Source organism: Mustela nivalis (assembly GCF_964662115.1).
Source record: "Mustela nivalis genome assembly, chromosome: 5".
Lineage (NCBI taxonomy): Eukaryota > Metazoa > Chordata > Mammalia > Carnivora > Mustelidae > Mustela > Mustela nivalis.
The window spans coordinates 23531048-23546692 of NC_139024.1; the positions used below are offsets into that span (position 1 = coordinate 23531048).

Genomic DNA, 15645 nt, shown 5'->3' on the forward strand with positions numbered 1-15645 from the left:
CCTCAAAGTTCGAAATCTCCATTTGCTACAGATGAACTACCATCTACTGGTTATTTTTCCAGGTGGCTCCCCCCACCCCCCAATTCTTAGAAAGTCTTATCTGAGTTTAAAATGCTGTAGAGGGGCGCCTGGGTGGCTCAGTGGGTTAAAGCCTATGCCTTTGGCTCAGGTCATGATCCCAGGGTCCTGGGATGGAGCCCCACATCAGGCTCTCTGCTCAGCAGGGAGCCTGCTTCCTTCTCTCTCTCTCTGCCTGCTTCTCTGCCTACTTGTGATCTCTGTCAAATAAATAAATAAAATGTTGTAGAAATATGTTTACCACTTTTCTTTCTTTCTTTCTTTTTTAACTTACTGGAACTTTGTGGGAAATGAGGGAAGAAAGTTGCAGTTTACCCAAACACAGGTCATTAAAGGCAGGTTTCAGCCCACTTAACTACGTTATTTTGTTCTCGAGAGCCCAACAGTCTCCAAATGGTTTGACCTTAGTGCTGTGATCTGGCAAGGTCTTTGTCTGTATTCCACTCTCCTACTTAATCACCTACCATTTATCAATCTAGATACGCGTCTGGTCAAACTGTCACGATGATGTCAAAAACAGAAGGTGAGGCACGTTAATGGTTATCTAGAAAGGCACTGTCAGTGGTTCAAGGTAAGATCGGTGAAAGGTTGACACAGAGTTAGCTGGAGTTTCATTTCGACTGCGGGCAAATCCCACAAATCTAGCCGTTTAACTTTTGTTCTCGCAGCCCCCTAGACCGTGAAGATCATTTCCGTGCTCCCTCCCACCGCTCCAGGCCCAAACGACTGCAGAGAGACAGGAAGCGTCCACCCCCGGACCCCTAGGTCCCGCCGAACCCCGGCCTCAGCCTGGCGGCGACGCGCTCGCCCGGTGCATTGTGGGCACTGTAGTCTGGCGGGAACCTGTTCACGACTACAAGTCCCGTGACCGTCATTGCCCCGCGGCCTCCTCGCCCTCAGTTCCCCTCCGCGGCCTCCGCTGGGCCTCCCCGGCCCAGGGCGCGGCGTCCCGGCGAGTCAGCTGTTTCTCGCCGGGGCCCAAGAGGCGGAAGCCGGAGAGACGCAGGGAGGAGCTTCGCGTGCGGGGTGAACGCCCGTCCTACGTGCTCGTTCGCTTCGCGACCGCTGTGCGCGAGCCCGGTGTCCCCGCGGCGGGCAGCAGCGGCGGCGTCGGTGGAACGCGGAGGGGGCGGAGGGAGTCCGCGGCGGCGGCGGCTGCAGTAGAGAAATGGCGGAGACCGTGGCGGACACCCGGCGGCTGATTACCAAGCCGCAGAACCTGAATGATGCCTACGGGCCGCCCAGCAACTTCCTCGAGATCGATGTGAGCAACCCGCAGACGGTGGGGGTCGGCCGGGGCCGCTTCACCACCTACGAAATCAGGGTCAAGGTGAGGCTGTCTTTCTCCCCTTCGGAGAGACCCCTCCCGCCGTCCGTGGTCTCCCCCTGTCAACCCACGAGTGGTCCCCTCCGGCGGCTATAGCCGCCCAGGCCGGGAGCTCCGGGCTGACTCGGTCGGGCAGCCTTGTCCCCGGGCGGGGTCTTGGGCCAGGGCCCCGCTTCCTCTAGGGCTTACTCAAGGGGTCTGCAGAGTGAGCTGAGCCCAGCCCTGGTATGTGGAGAAGGTGCTCGAAGAAGAGGGCGTGGGTTGAGCGCCGCTTGCCCCTCAAGCAGCTGATCTGGGGATGACATTTGAGTTGGAAAGGTGTAGATCTTTCGAGAACACAGTGCTTCCTCGGGAGGGGAGCTGGATCTGACTGAGAAAGGGGCTTTGCGCAAAGTTGAAGTTTTCCCAGTCTTCTTGAGCTGGAGACTTTTTTCCTAAAGGTGGCCGAGCCAAGCTGGTTGGTTGTTCCAGGCCTTTCCCGAGCTACCAAACTGACTAGGTTGTACACTTCTCGGAACAAAATCTTGTGGGTGTTCATAAAAGCCTGACGAATTTGGTAGGGCTGAGCCTGGAGAGAACAGTGATAGACCTTAGCCTTCTGGGCCACCATCGTGCTAAAGGCTGAGGTGTGGCGAGTGTTGTCTACCTCACAATCCAAAACTACAACTGCTTTTAAGAAAGCCTATTCCCTTAGGGATCTTACTCTCTTAATTTCGAGATTTGCACTTAACTGAATGAAGGAATCAGCTGAAGTAGAAACACACTTATAATTTCGTAGCTAGTGTTTGATGGCAAGTAATTCAGATGATTTGAAAGATGCTAATTGAAAATAGTGCTTCACTTTCACTGTAGTTCAGGATTAAAGAACTTTCTTATGTATGAAAGTATCTTTAAAAGTTAATGACTTGAATCTAATGAAATGAATTTAGCTGTTAAAAACGGCAACAGATTTTACTAAAAATTAAGAATTTCACTTTACAGTAATCGAAATTTACATAACAAGTTACTAGTAATATTTAAATGGAGTAATTTCTCATTAACTTGTGCATTTTTTTGCGCATATGGTTAAAAAACAACCTATAATTTGCCATCTTCACCATTTCTAAGTGTACAGTTCAGTAGTGCTAAGTAGATTCATATTGTGAAATTTATGCATTTAAAAAATATGTGTTGCTAAAAGAATTTTAATAATCAGACTTTAAAATGTGAAACTAACGTTTATGTTCCAAGTCAACCTAGTGTCCCTACGGATTTGTAAACTGTGAGCCATATGCAGTTTTGTGAAAAAATCCAGCCTCCGGTATACTCAAGGAAGTGTTTTACCACATAAGCCTAGTGAAAGAGTAAGGCCCCCAGCCCCCCCCCCTTTTTTTTTTTTAACTTTTGGAATGATTTTAAAATATATGGCAGAATGTTCACTAAAAAGAACTTCCTCTTTTACCCTAATTCACCACCATGTTTTCCTTTATTTTTTTGTGCTAAAACAGAAGTTGGTATTCCTGTTTCTAAACTTCCATAGTTAGTACTTCCTGTCATACAACTGAAGCAGAATCTTCTGCTTCCACTTCCTCCATTTAATAACTTCGTGTTTATCTTGCTGAGTGCATTGTATTAAAAGCATTGTATTATAATTTAATCATTTAAAAATATATCTGATACTTGATTACTGCATAGCTGATGGGACACTTTAAAAATAGTGTTTATGGTATGATCATTTACATTTTTAAGAATAATCCTTTTTAAGAGTGGTTAATAAGTTATGGAATGAACAAAGAATACACCTGCATTGGTTTGTATTATATAAAACAGTTTTTTTTGTGTGTTAATGATGGTATTAGTCATAAATGCAGGTATCCCAAAAAAAGTGTAATTGAGTTTCTAATGGTTGTGAAATGACATTGGAGTTTTTAATATGTGGTGTGTTAACTTAAAATTCAGAACACCTTATAGTAAGACAGTAGGTTTTACTTAAGTAGCATATGATTTTTTAGAGTAATTACAGTCTTGTGTTAAGGTAAAATGGCCAAGAAGATGAATAGTTAAGTCATTTTGTAATTTTATTTATTACTACTTTCTAAACTGTTGCTTCTCTCCCTAGCCCCTGTTGCCTGCCCTTTGCTACTGAATCGCCATATGGAGTTTGGGACCTTAAACTATCTTATAGTTACTTTCTAATTCTGGTCTTGAGTAAAGTGTTCAATTTTATAGAATCTGATTGAAATTACTCTAATTCACAAAGTAATTTTATCTAGATAGTGGTACTTTAGAATGGAAGTTTCCCAGTCTCCATTTATCTTTCGGTTTGAGGGTAGTGTTTAAGACTATTAGGATCACTTGATTAGTATCTCTGGCCTTTTGAAAATAATTGGTACAGTGTTAATGTTTTTAAAAATTGTTCTAATGGGTAGGTACAGCAGAGAGCACCATAAATGATGAAAGGTTTAGGAAAGCTCTGGGTTTAGAACTATTTTGGCATATTAAAGAGAAGTTTAAAGGAGAAACTCAGTCACTATTTTTGAAGTTTGTACCATAATGCCACCTTAATTTTCTGGGGATTTGAAGTTAGTTCAGATCTACTATTGTAGCTAGAGACAGTTGTTTCAAACAAGTTAAGGATCTTTCTTGAGCTCTGAGTTCATTGAATAGATTATAAGCAGAGTAAGGTCAACAATCTAAACTCCATTTCCCCTCTGTAAAATAGGTATGCTAGCAATGTACTCGTAGGACTAAATGAGATAATGTATGTAAATCTCCTTAGTATTGACTGGTACATATACTAAGCTTTCAAAAGTTACCTCTTTCTAAAAACAGTTAAGTTCTAATTTAAAAGGCAGTGATCAACTAACTACACTTTTTGAGTTACTGTGCAGTTGAGTTACTAAAATTGTTAGATTTTCTTGGCATGGAAGTATACTTTCATTGCGGCAGATGTAGTATAAAAGAAGCCATCTTGTTCAGGAGCTTTTTGGTTTGTTTGAAGTTTTTATTATTTTGTGTGATTCCATGTAGAAAATTGTGATGTCGTTTGGAAGGTGGTAAATTTCATATTAAGCCCCAAAATATTTCATAGAATACTTCATATTTTAAGATTGTACATTTCTTGTGATTATAATAGTATTCTTACAGTTTTATTGAGATATGGTTGATATACAAGGTATTAAAGCTGTACAGCAAAATGATTTTTTATGTGCATATATTTTGAAATGATTACCACAATAAGGTTAGCTAACATGCAACTCCTCACATAGTTACAGAAGTAGCCTTTTAAAATTGAGGCTTATTAAAATACAAAGCTGAATACTAAAGTTTAATCAACCTTTTTTAAAAAGATTTTATTTATTTATTTGATGGAGAGAGAGAACATGAGCAGGTGGAGGAGCAGAGGAAGAAAGAAAAGGGAGAAGCCGACTTTCTGCTGAGCAGAGAGCCATATGTGGGACTTGATTCCAGGACCCTGGGATCATGACCAGAGTGAAAGGTAGACACATAACAGACTGAGCCACCCAGCCATATATTTTTTTTTAATTAAGATTTTATATATTTATTTTAGAGAGAGTGAGTGGGGGTGGGGGATGAGGGGCAGAGAGAGAAGAGAAACTCAGGTAGACTCCACGTTTAGTCGGGAGCCTGAATCAGGACCAGAGCCAAAACCAAGAGTGGATGGATGCTTAACTGACTGTGCCACCCAGGCGCCGCAAGTCTGATAAACATTTGGACAAGAAAGATGGTTAGTAAAAGTAGCATTTTGACAATTTTCCATTCTAAACCCATATTGGTGATTTTACTCTGTGTGAGTCCTCTCATTTTAAATTGGAAGTTATTAATATCGGGATTGGAAACTAAGAAATACATTCTTAGGGGCTCCTGGGTGGTTCAGCGGGTTAAGGCCTCTGCCTTCCCCTCACATCAGGGTCCTGGGATCAAGCCCCTCCTTGGGCTCTCTGCTGGGCGGGGAGCCGCTTCCTCCTCTCCCTCTGCCTGCCTGCCTCGCTGCCTGCTTGTGATCTCTGTCTGTCAGATAAATAAAATCTTTAAAAAAAAGAAAGAAAGAAAGAAATTCTTAGACTTGCTATCAGTATTTACAAGAATGTTTTAGTAAAGGGCCCAGATATATTTTTTAATGATGTTTTAAAGAATCAAGGTATTTTATGTCAAAGGACATCTGCAGAATCTAGGTAGCTTTATCAGCTGGCCAGGAGATGTCTGATACGCATCTTTGCTGGTGGCTCCAGCTGGCTTCCGGGATCTCCATGAAGGATGGGCATGTCACTAGCTTTCAAGGTTCTTACCTAATCCATGCCTTAAGATGGGGGAGGGAAGCAGTGACAGTTAAAAAGTAGTCCTGCTATATTGGGCTACTAGGGACTGTTCTGTATTGTTCATTATAGTACTTTAGGGAACCAAAGCACAGACAGTTGTCTCTCACCCAAAGTAAATTATCTGACTAGTGTCACAGCCAGGGTTAGATTGGAAGTAGTCTGGTCCTGGTTCAGAATTGCTTCACAGCAGCAGTTCATTTAATTTAAAACAGGACATTAAAACCCTTGTTGTCTGCAGCCTCGTTTTGGGGCACCCTTGGGTGTCTGAACACTGGAAGGAAATCCCAGGGTTGGTACTCTTGAGGCCTGAGTTGAGTCTTCAGTAATGCACGGCGGGTAAGACGCACCCAGGAGAGGCGAGCAGCTGCCAAGAGCTTGCTGTTAAATTCTGTGCTCTGATGAGACCTGGAGGGAACTCGTTGTTGACTGGCTGGCGGGTGATGTTATAAAAGGCAGGCCTTTTTTTCTGTGTGTGTTGAAGCCGAAGAGGGGACTTAGCACTTCAGTGCTTCTTCTATTCAAGGCGCTGTGCTATATATATGTGTCTATAAAATATGGAGTGTTTCATGAATTTGCGTGTCATCCTTGCGCAGGGGCCATGCTAGTCTCTGTATCCTTCCAATTTTAGTGTATGTGCTGCTGAAGCGAGCACTGCTGTATATATATAACATGGTCTTTGAGGTAACTGAAGAGAATAGGGAATATTCCTGTTTTGCTGATGTAAAAGCTGGGGTCCCTGTTGATCTGATCCTCATCTTTGGTCCCTTCCTCATTCTTGCTTTATGATCCAGGCCTGTTGAGCTGCTTGTACCTCCTGAATAAGCTGAATTCTCTTTTATCCAGGCCTCTTGTGTCTACATTACTTCCTCCGCCATTATAGACCATCTTCCTGGGGCACCTGGCTAGTTCGGTTGGCGAAGCGTGTGACTCTTGATCTTGGGCTTGTGAGTTTGAGCCCCACGTTGGGTGTAGAGATTACTTTAAAAAATAAAGTTATTTATTTATTTATCTTTAAAGATTTTTCTTTATTTGTCAGAGAGAGCGAGAGAGCACAAGCAGGGGGGGAATGGCAGGCTCTGCTGTAGGCACAGGGGTAACTGGCCCACCCAGGTCCCCCCTTGCTGTCATTTTTCTAGAGATTTTGCTGATCCTTGGAATTTAGATTGGATTTCCTTCCTGTGTAGCCTTGTAGCCCTATGAGGATTAAATTTATTTGCTTATTTGTGGCTTCCTTTAGTTCTTGTGTCTTCCACTATAAGCTCCTAGAGGACAGGGACTGTCATGATCACCCTTATTCAACACCTGGCACTGCACTTCCACGTAGTGGACATTATGAATAATGACGTTTAGGAAGGTTAAGTAACTTGCCCAAAGTCATGGGTATTAAATGGCAAAACTGGGATTTGATCTACATTTTCTGACCTTCAGAGCCTGTATTGACCATTCTCCTGGGGAGCTTTTTTTTTTTTTTTTTTTTTTTTTTTTTAAGATTTTATTTATTTATTTGACAGAGAGAGATCACAAGTAGGCAGAGAGGCAGGCAGAGAGAGAGAGGAGGAGGAAGCAGGTTCCCTGCTGAGCAGAGAGCCCGATGCGGGACTCGATCCCAGGACCCTGAGATCATGACCTGAGCCGAAGGCAGTGGCTTAACCCACTGAGCCACCCAGGCGCCCCTCCTGGGGAGCTTTTGAAACCATTGTCTTCTTTCATTGGGCAGAAGTGGGATTTGGGAAATGGTAGTTTCTTTATTTATTTTTAAGATTTTATTTATTTTATTTTGGGAGAATGAATGATGGAGAGAGCATGAGCCGGGGGAGAGGAAGGGGGAGAAGCATACTCCTTGCTGAGCAGGGAGCCCAGCTAGAGTGCTTCTTAAACTGTCATTTCCTGAGGTGCCTGGGTGGCTCAGTGGGTTAAGCTTCTGCCTTTGGCTCAGGTCATGATCCCAGGGTTCCTGGGATTGAGCCCTGTGTCGGGCCCCCTGCTCTATAAGGAGTCTGCTTCTCCCTCTGCCCCTGCCTCTCTGCCTGGCTCTTGCTCTCTCCCTTCCACTCTGTTTCTCTTTGTCAAATAAATAAATAAAATCTTTAAAAAAAAGAAAAGCACCCTAGCAAGGATGCTTTACTGATACACAGGAAGGCTCATTCCTGGTTGCACCATGCTCTCTGTCTATGAGAAGTATGAAACAAATATATGGAACTACAGTGGTTGGTAGTTAGATGTGATTTAGAAAGGCAAATTTTAAGTAAATAAATAGAAACAAATCAGCCAACCAGAACAAAAAAGCAGATCCTGATAGAGATCTGAGAGTGGAGAGGAAAACCAATGACATTTACCAAAGATAGAAAACTGTTTTTAGAGGGGAGGCAATTTAGATACTAGCTGAAAGTGTAACAACCTGTATAGCTTAGCTTTTTCAGAAGAAGGGGAGGCATTGGCTGTATTCAGCCAAGATAGTTGTTTTTGCCACTTGTACTGTGTTCCCATGTAAGAATCAGGGAGGTAAGCCAGGAGTTAGGGAAATATAAAATATATATCCATCTAAGAAAGAAATAATTATTATTTCAAGTGTGCACATGAGCTCAGGTGGGGAGGCAGACAATCTTTTTTTTTTTTTTTAAAGATTTTATTTATTTATTTGATAGAGATCACAAGTAGGCAGAGAGGCAGGCAGAGAGAGAGGAGGAAGCAGGCTCCCTGCCAAGCAGAGAGCCCGATGCGGGGCTCGATCCCAGGACCCTGGGATCATGACCTGAGCCGAAGGCAGAGGTTTTAACCCACTGAGCCACCCAGGCGCCCCTATTTTTTTTTTTTTTTTTTTTTTTTTAAGAATTTGTGTACTTATTTGTCAGAGAGAGAGCACAAGTAGGGGGAGAGCCAGGGTCCTTGCCAAGCAAGGAGCTTGATGTGGGACTTGATCTCAGGACTGTGGGACCATGATCCAAGCCGAAGGCAGATGCTTAACCGATTGAGCCAGCCAGGTGTCCTGGGACAGAGAGAATCTGCTTTCATGTAAGCAGAGCCAGCAATTTTTTGAACATCAGATAAGAGAGATGGTGTCCAAGAAAAGCAACACTGTAATCTCAGTACGGCTATTTACTGATTTCATAGTTAATGACTTAACCCATTCAACCAGAATTTTACATCCTTAAAGAAATATTTAGAACCTAGGAATTTTGACATGTGGCATATGATGTAACTTTCAAGGAAGGTGGTATCAGGATACAGTTTGGGCTGTTCTCACAGAGTCTTCAACAATAGAGTCTTTATTTTTTCACATGACAGGTTTCAGAGGCAATCTTGGGCTGTTACCCTGGCTTGACTGTCAGCTCCCAGCATCACATCCATCTTCTAGCCGAGGGGAAAATGTATTCCTGCCCCATTGCCCTTTTCCTCAAAAAGAAGCTGGGAATTTAGTCACATCTTCAGCCATGTGAAGAAAGGAAGAACACAATAAAGAAGTAATTGGGATCAGCCCTTCTAGGGTGTGGCTTTAGCAACATTCTGATAATCTCTCTTAATTCTTTACTTTTTTGCTGATGTCTGATTTCAAAGTTTAGAGGAAGGTGGGTAAGAAATAAAATTGAGTTCTCATTAGTTCTGACAATCTTTTTTTTTTTTTTTTAAAGATTTTTTGTTTATTTTATTAGCATGAGTGGGAGGACCAGTGGGAGAGGGAGAAGCAGACTCCCCACTGAGCAAGGAGCCAGGGATCCCAGAACCCCAACCTGAGCACAGATGCTTAACCGACTGAGCTACCCAGGTGCCCCAGTTTTTACAATCTTAAATGTGAATGAGTTTTGATTTCTTCCTGAGAATTAATTTCGATAAGTTGAGAAAGACTATTGTTAAGACATGGTATATCTGATAGAGGCATACCATGGGATTGGGGTTGGATTAGAGGTGTTGAAAATACATGATTAATCTTTTTTTTTCTTCCATGGCTATTTAAAACTATGGAGGCAGTTCTACTTAGGACCAGCATTTTAGTTGATGGTATTGAATGATAGAGTATATAATTTGAGATACCCGAATAAGTGAGATCATTGTCTCTTACCAGAAAATCATAGAAGACTTGAAATAATTTTCATAAAATTATTTTGTGTCTAGCAGTATCGGAACGGGCACTTCCTAATTCTTTGCTCTCTAGACTTTGATTTTATCACTGATGGATCATCTCTGTTTGCTTGGATTTCCTTAAATTATTTCCACACTTGCCACCTATAGATTGTTTGCCTTCTGTTTTTTCCCCACTCCTGCCTTGTGGGATAGTAAATTTGGGGATTTTGGTCCTTGCAGAGGAGGAGAGGAGTCTCAGATCTCCTCTCCTTACATCCATTTCTTTGCATCTCACTCCTCTTTTGCCTTGACATTATTCGTTATCTTGAAGTGGAAACAGAAGTAGATAAAAGTCTTGTTGGCTAGGCATATATTATGTATTGTCAGGTCTTTATTTAAGTTTATACCCAGGGGTGCTTGGGTAGCTCAGTTCATTGATCATCTGACCCTAGGTTTCAGCTTAGGTCATGACCTCAGGGTTGTGGGATAGAGCTCTGTGTCTGGCTCTGTGCTCAGCGCAGAGTCTGCTGGAGATTTTCTCCCTCTCTCCCTTAAGCTTTCACTTGTGTGAGTGCGCACACACACTCTCTCTCTTTCTCTTAAATAAATAAAATCTTAAATAAATGTATTTATAGTCAGAGATGCCTCCCATATTGTGTAACTTGAGAACTTTTTTTTTTAAGATTTATTTATTTATTTGGAAAGAGGGGGCAATGAGTAGGGGAAAGGGCAGAGGGAGAGAGAGAGAGAGAAAGACTTGAAGCCAACTCCCTACTGAGTGTGGAGCTGGACCTGGGGCTTGATCTCTCTGTCCTGCCCTGAGATCATGACCTAAGCTGAAATCAGGATTCAGAAGCCCAACCTGCTGAGCCACCCAGGCACCCCACTGAGAAAATTATTAAGACACTAATAGATTTAAAAGAAAAAAAAAGGTACTAATAGATCTAGAGCAATAGTGAGTAAGCTGTGGACTTCCCTGTTTTTATAGTTTTATTGGAAGACTTCCACAACTCAAGGCAATAAATTTGTGTTTTAAGCTACTAAGTTTGTGACAATTTGTTACAGCAGCAATAGGAAATTAATAAGAATGACCATACCCTTTTACTAAAAGTCATTTCCCCGGGCACCTGAGTGGCTCAGGTGGTAGAATGTCTGCCTTTGGCTCAAGTCATGATCCCAAGGTCCTGGGATTGAGCTCCAGATCTGGCTCCCTGCTCAGTGGGGAGTCTGCTTTTCCTCCCTCATGGTCTTCTGCTTTTGCTTGCTCTCTCTCTCTAAAATAACTAAAATCTTTTTTAAAAACTGGGTATAAGAAAAAGAACCACATAATCTTTAATAGGGTTTTTTAACCCACTGAGCCACCCAGGTGCCCCTTTAATAGGGTTTTTTATCCTTGCTGTTATCTGGTGCTCTTATATGAGAGGGGGCCAACTTCTGAGACTAGACAGATGTAAAATTATGCGTACTTTGTGATGAATACTGTGGATTATTGGCTCTTGGTTAAAATTTAGCTTAGAAAAGGTATAATTCTTTATTATTAGCCTTTGACCCTCCATAATTCTAGGCAAGTTCTTAGAAGCAATACTATCTTATATTTGTAGCACACATTGGAAGAAAAATACTTTTGAGTTCTGTATCTTGTGATTCTAGGTTTCAAAGTCTAACATTTAAGTATTTCAGGCAATAAATGTATAACTACACGATTTCTTCTGATGTTACATTTTTTTTTTCTTGGATTTCTATTTTGGAAAGAAACCTGCACGTTAGCCTCAGGCATTTATTTATAATGAGTAGGAACAGGCGGTTCTTTTAAAATATCCAGATCCATTTATGACAGGATAGATCTTAAAAATCCAACTTTAAAAGGCTATGAGGTATATGAACTATATCAAATACGTAAGGCACCCAGAATTTCTATATGAAGAAAGTTCAAGAATGTCAAAGCTAAGGAAGCATTGTAGAAGAAGGATTTTTAACTATAAAATCTGATAAAACATTCATAAAATTAAGAAAGTATTTATAGGTTGGAGTAGGCTATTAGTTATGAATACTATTCAGTGGGTTATTTAGAAGGATGTTCTGTATATATTCTTTGATTTGCTTTTCTCTAGAACATTTGATAGCCCTTTGTCTAGAACTGTTCTAATACAGTAGCCATTAGTCATAAGAGGCTATTTAAATTGAGGTGTTAGTTAGAAGCTACCAGACATCTATTTCCTTGGGATTAAAGTTGAATTGTTTGACTTGTCTTTAGTTTATTACAAGTGATAATTGGGCTTGAATATACGGTATGTGTCATATATAAAGGGACCATTGTATCAGGGCTTTTTCCCTTGAATTTCTGTAACCTTTTGCCCCATCTTGCTGTCGTTTCCAGTCATTGGTCACTCACAGTCTGTTCACTGTTACCCTTCGGTGAAACTCCCCAGCATGCGCTGACACACACACCCTGTTCTCTGCTGATTAAGATAGAGAAAATTTCTTAATCCAGTCAAAGGTTAGAGACTTACTTTCTTTATAGGATAATTTTAATGTATTAGGAAGTTGAGCACAAGTTTGGAAACTATAGTTAAGCTATAGCTTAACCAAAGAGAACTGGGATAAGAGTTAATGGTGCCTTTCAGAGTGGATAGACTCTTACTTCTCTTCAGTGTTGTACAGGTACGTGTAAAATATGAGTGGTTTCAGTAGGTTTCAGTTACAGTTGCCTTCAGGTCTGTTGAGAGCACTGGGCCTTCCGGTGGTATTTAGCTCAGGCCCCTGAAGTAATTTCCTGTTCTTCACAGAAGTTGGATCTCTTACAGGTCTTGCTGTGGCCAGTAGAAGAGGAAATGCTTCCCCAAATCCCTTCCTGCCCCACTTCCTCAAGGGTTCTTAATAAAGGCCTCAGGAAAATCTGCTAGATTAAATGTTAACGACTAAATTCTCCTGTAGGCAAATGAAAAGCAACTCAGCGGAGGACATTAAATTCAGATTGTAAAGCACTTTGATAAATCTCATTTGGGATGCCTGAGTGGCCCAGTCAGTTAAGCGTCTGACTCTTGATCTCAGCTCAGGTCTTGATCTCAGTGTTCCTCAGGGTTCCTATCTCATTTAATATTAGCTGTTGCTATTATTTAATTACTGAGTTGGCTTTAGCTTTCTATTGCATTATCAAAGAGAAGGAGGCGCCGGACTGGCTCAGTTGCTAGAGCATGTGACTCTTGATCTCAGGATTGTGAGTTTGAGCCCCACGTTGAGTGTAGAGATTACTTTAAAAAAAGAGAAAAGAAAGTACTGAATTTAGTAAAGGATTGGTTTTCTTTTTTTTTTTTTTTTTTAAGATTTTATTTGTTTATTTGACAGACAGAGATCCCAAGTAGGCAGAGAGAGAGAAAGAGGGGAGGAAGCAGGCTCCCTGCGGAGCAGAGAGCCTGGTTCGGGGCTTGATCCCAGGACCCTGGGATCATGACCTGAGCCGAAGGCAGAGGATTTGAACCCACTGAGCCACCCAGGCGCCCCTATCATTGAAATGTTGTTAAAGAAAAGTAAAAACTCTATAGAATCTCTTACACTATTGCAGAGTATATTATTTAAACGTGATAATGGATGGTAATGATGGTTGTACAACAGTGTGAATGTACTTAATGCTTCAGAGTTCTGTACATTTAAAAATGTATACTCTGTGACATATAATGGTAAATTTTATGTGTGTTTTATCACATAAAAATAAAATATGAAAACGGGCGCCTGGGTGGCTCAGTCGTTAAGTGTCTGGCCTTCAGCTCAGGTCATGATCCCAGGGTCCTGAGATCGAGCCCTACATCGGGCTCCCTGCTTGGTGGGGAGCCTGCTTCTCCCTCTCCCACTCCCCCTGCTTGTTTCCTGCTCTTGCTGTCTCCCTCTCTATCAAATAAATAAATAAAGAAATCTTAAAAAAAAAAAAATGGAAACAAATAATGGAGGAGGAGCAGTTGAATAAGTTAATGTAATGTTTTCTTTGAAGTTACCAAAGCAGGGAAGGAAAGCAGTTTTTCATGACCCCCCCCCCCTTTTTTTTAAGATTTTATTTACTTATTTGACAGAGATCACATGAAGGCAGAGAGGCAGGCAGGCAGAGAAAGAGGGGGAAGCAGGCTCCCCGCTGAGCAGAGAGCCAGTGCGGGGCTCTGGGCTCAATCCCAGGACCCTGAGATCCTGGCCTGAGCTGAAGGCAGAGGCCTTAACCCACTAGCCACCCAGGCGCTCCTCTTCATGACCTTTTAACAAGAATCTCTGTCCTTACCCATTTATCTTGGCTTCACCTCTATTTTAGAGGTGCCAGGGTGGCTCACTTGGTTAAGCAACTGTCTCTTGGTTTTAGCTCAAGTCATGATCGCCAGGTCGTGTTCTGTGGTCAGCACAGAGTCTGCTTCAGTTCTCTGACTCCCTCTCTCTGCACTCTCCAACCCCCCACCCCCGCCGCTGCCCCTGCTCCTTCCCCTACTCTCACAGGCCCTCTCTCGTGCTCTAAAAATAAATAAAATATTTTTAAAATTTTTTAAAGTTTATTTTAGTTGTTATTCATATAGTCACTCAAGCTTTTTTGTGATTATTTGTAGGCTATATCATTTTCCATCCTTCGCTTTTAACCTGTTTATGTTTTTGAATGTTAAATGTGACTCTTGTGGACAGGATATAATGGTAATCTTTTTTTAAAAATCCAGACTGACAATCTCTGTCTTTTGATTGAAATGTTTAATAGTTATATGTTTAATGAAATTATTGGAGTGATGGGTTTATTTCTGCCATTTGATACTTTTTTCTTTTTTAAAGCTTTTATTTTAATTCTGGTTAGTTAATGTATACCATGCTAATGTTAGTTTCAGGTGTGCAATACTGTGATCCAGCAATTCATACATCACCCACTGCTCATCACAAGTGCACTTTTTTATTTAATTTATTTATTTTTAAGATTTACTTATTTTACTACTTCTTTTAGAGAGAGAGCGCGCACAAGCGGAAGGGGCATAGGAAGAGGGAGAGAGAATCTCAAGCAGACTCTGTGCTGATTGCAGAACCCAACACAGGGCTTGATCTCACAACGTTGAAATCGAGACCTGAGCCAAAAGCAAGAGTCAGACTTTTAGCTGACTGTGCTGCCCAGGTGCCCCTTTCAATTTGTTTATTTATTTATTTATTTATTTTGAGAGAAAGCATGAGCTGGGTGGGAGGGGCAGAGGGCAAGGGGAGAGAGAATCTCAGACAGGCTCCATGCCCAGCGCAGGAACAGGTCTTAGAACCCTGAGATCATCACCTGAGCGAAAATCAAGAGTCATATGCTTAACCAACTGAGCCACCCAGGTGCCCCACAAGTGTACTTCTTAATACTTATTCATTATATCTCATTGTTTTTCTATTCCTCCTTTACTGCTTTTTTTTATTAAATAGATATTTTTAATATACCATTTTAATTCCTAAGACCTTTTAAAATTCTTCTTTAAATTATTAGTGTTTGAGCTAGGAATTTACATCATAGTATGATTCACTTTAATGCTAACTTAATTCCAGTAAAATATAGAAACTTTGCTCCAAATATAGCCAGTTCCTCCCCCTTCCTTTGTTTTATATTGTCATGTGTATTATGTCTTGACATAGTACAAGGGTAACAGAAGAGGTTTATAATTGTTTTATGCAGTTGTCTTTTTAATGATCTAAGAAAAGAGAAAAACACATTTCTACATTTACTGTGTAATTACCTTTACTACTGCTCTTCATGTGGATCCCCGTAACCATCTGTTGTCATTTCTTTTGAGCCTGAAGGGCTTTCTCTCTTTTTTTTTCCTTTCTTTTTTTTCTTAAAGATATTTATTTGAGAGAGAAAGAGATAGTGAGAGACAGCAC

At 41.4% G+C, this 15645-nt stretch overlaps 1 protein-coding gene across 1 annotated transcript in view; it reads left to right on the forward strand.

Moving 5' to 3' along the window:
• Window positions 1-616: 616 nt before the first annotated feature.
• The window catches only part of SNX3 (sorting nexin 3), a 44698-nt gene continuing 29669 nt past the window's right edge, over window positions 617-15645 (forward strand). Inside the window, exon 1 of the mRNA XM_082732102.1 lies at window positions 617-1408. Coding sequence (XP_082588228.1) covers window positions 1247-1408 — 162 coding nt within the window. The 5' untranslated portion in view covers window positions 617-1246. The remainder of the gene's footprint in view (window positions 1409-15645) is intronic.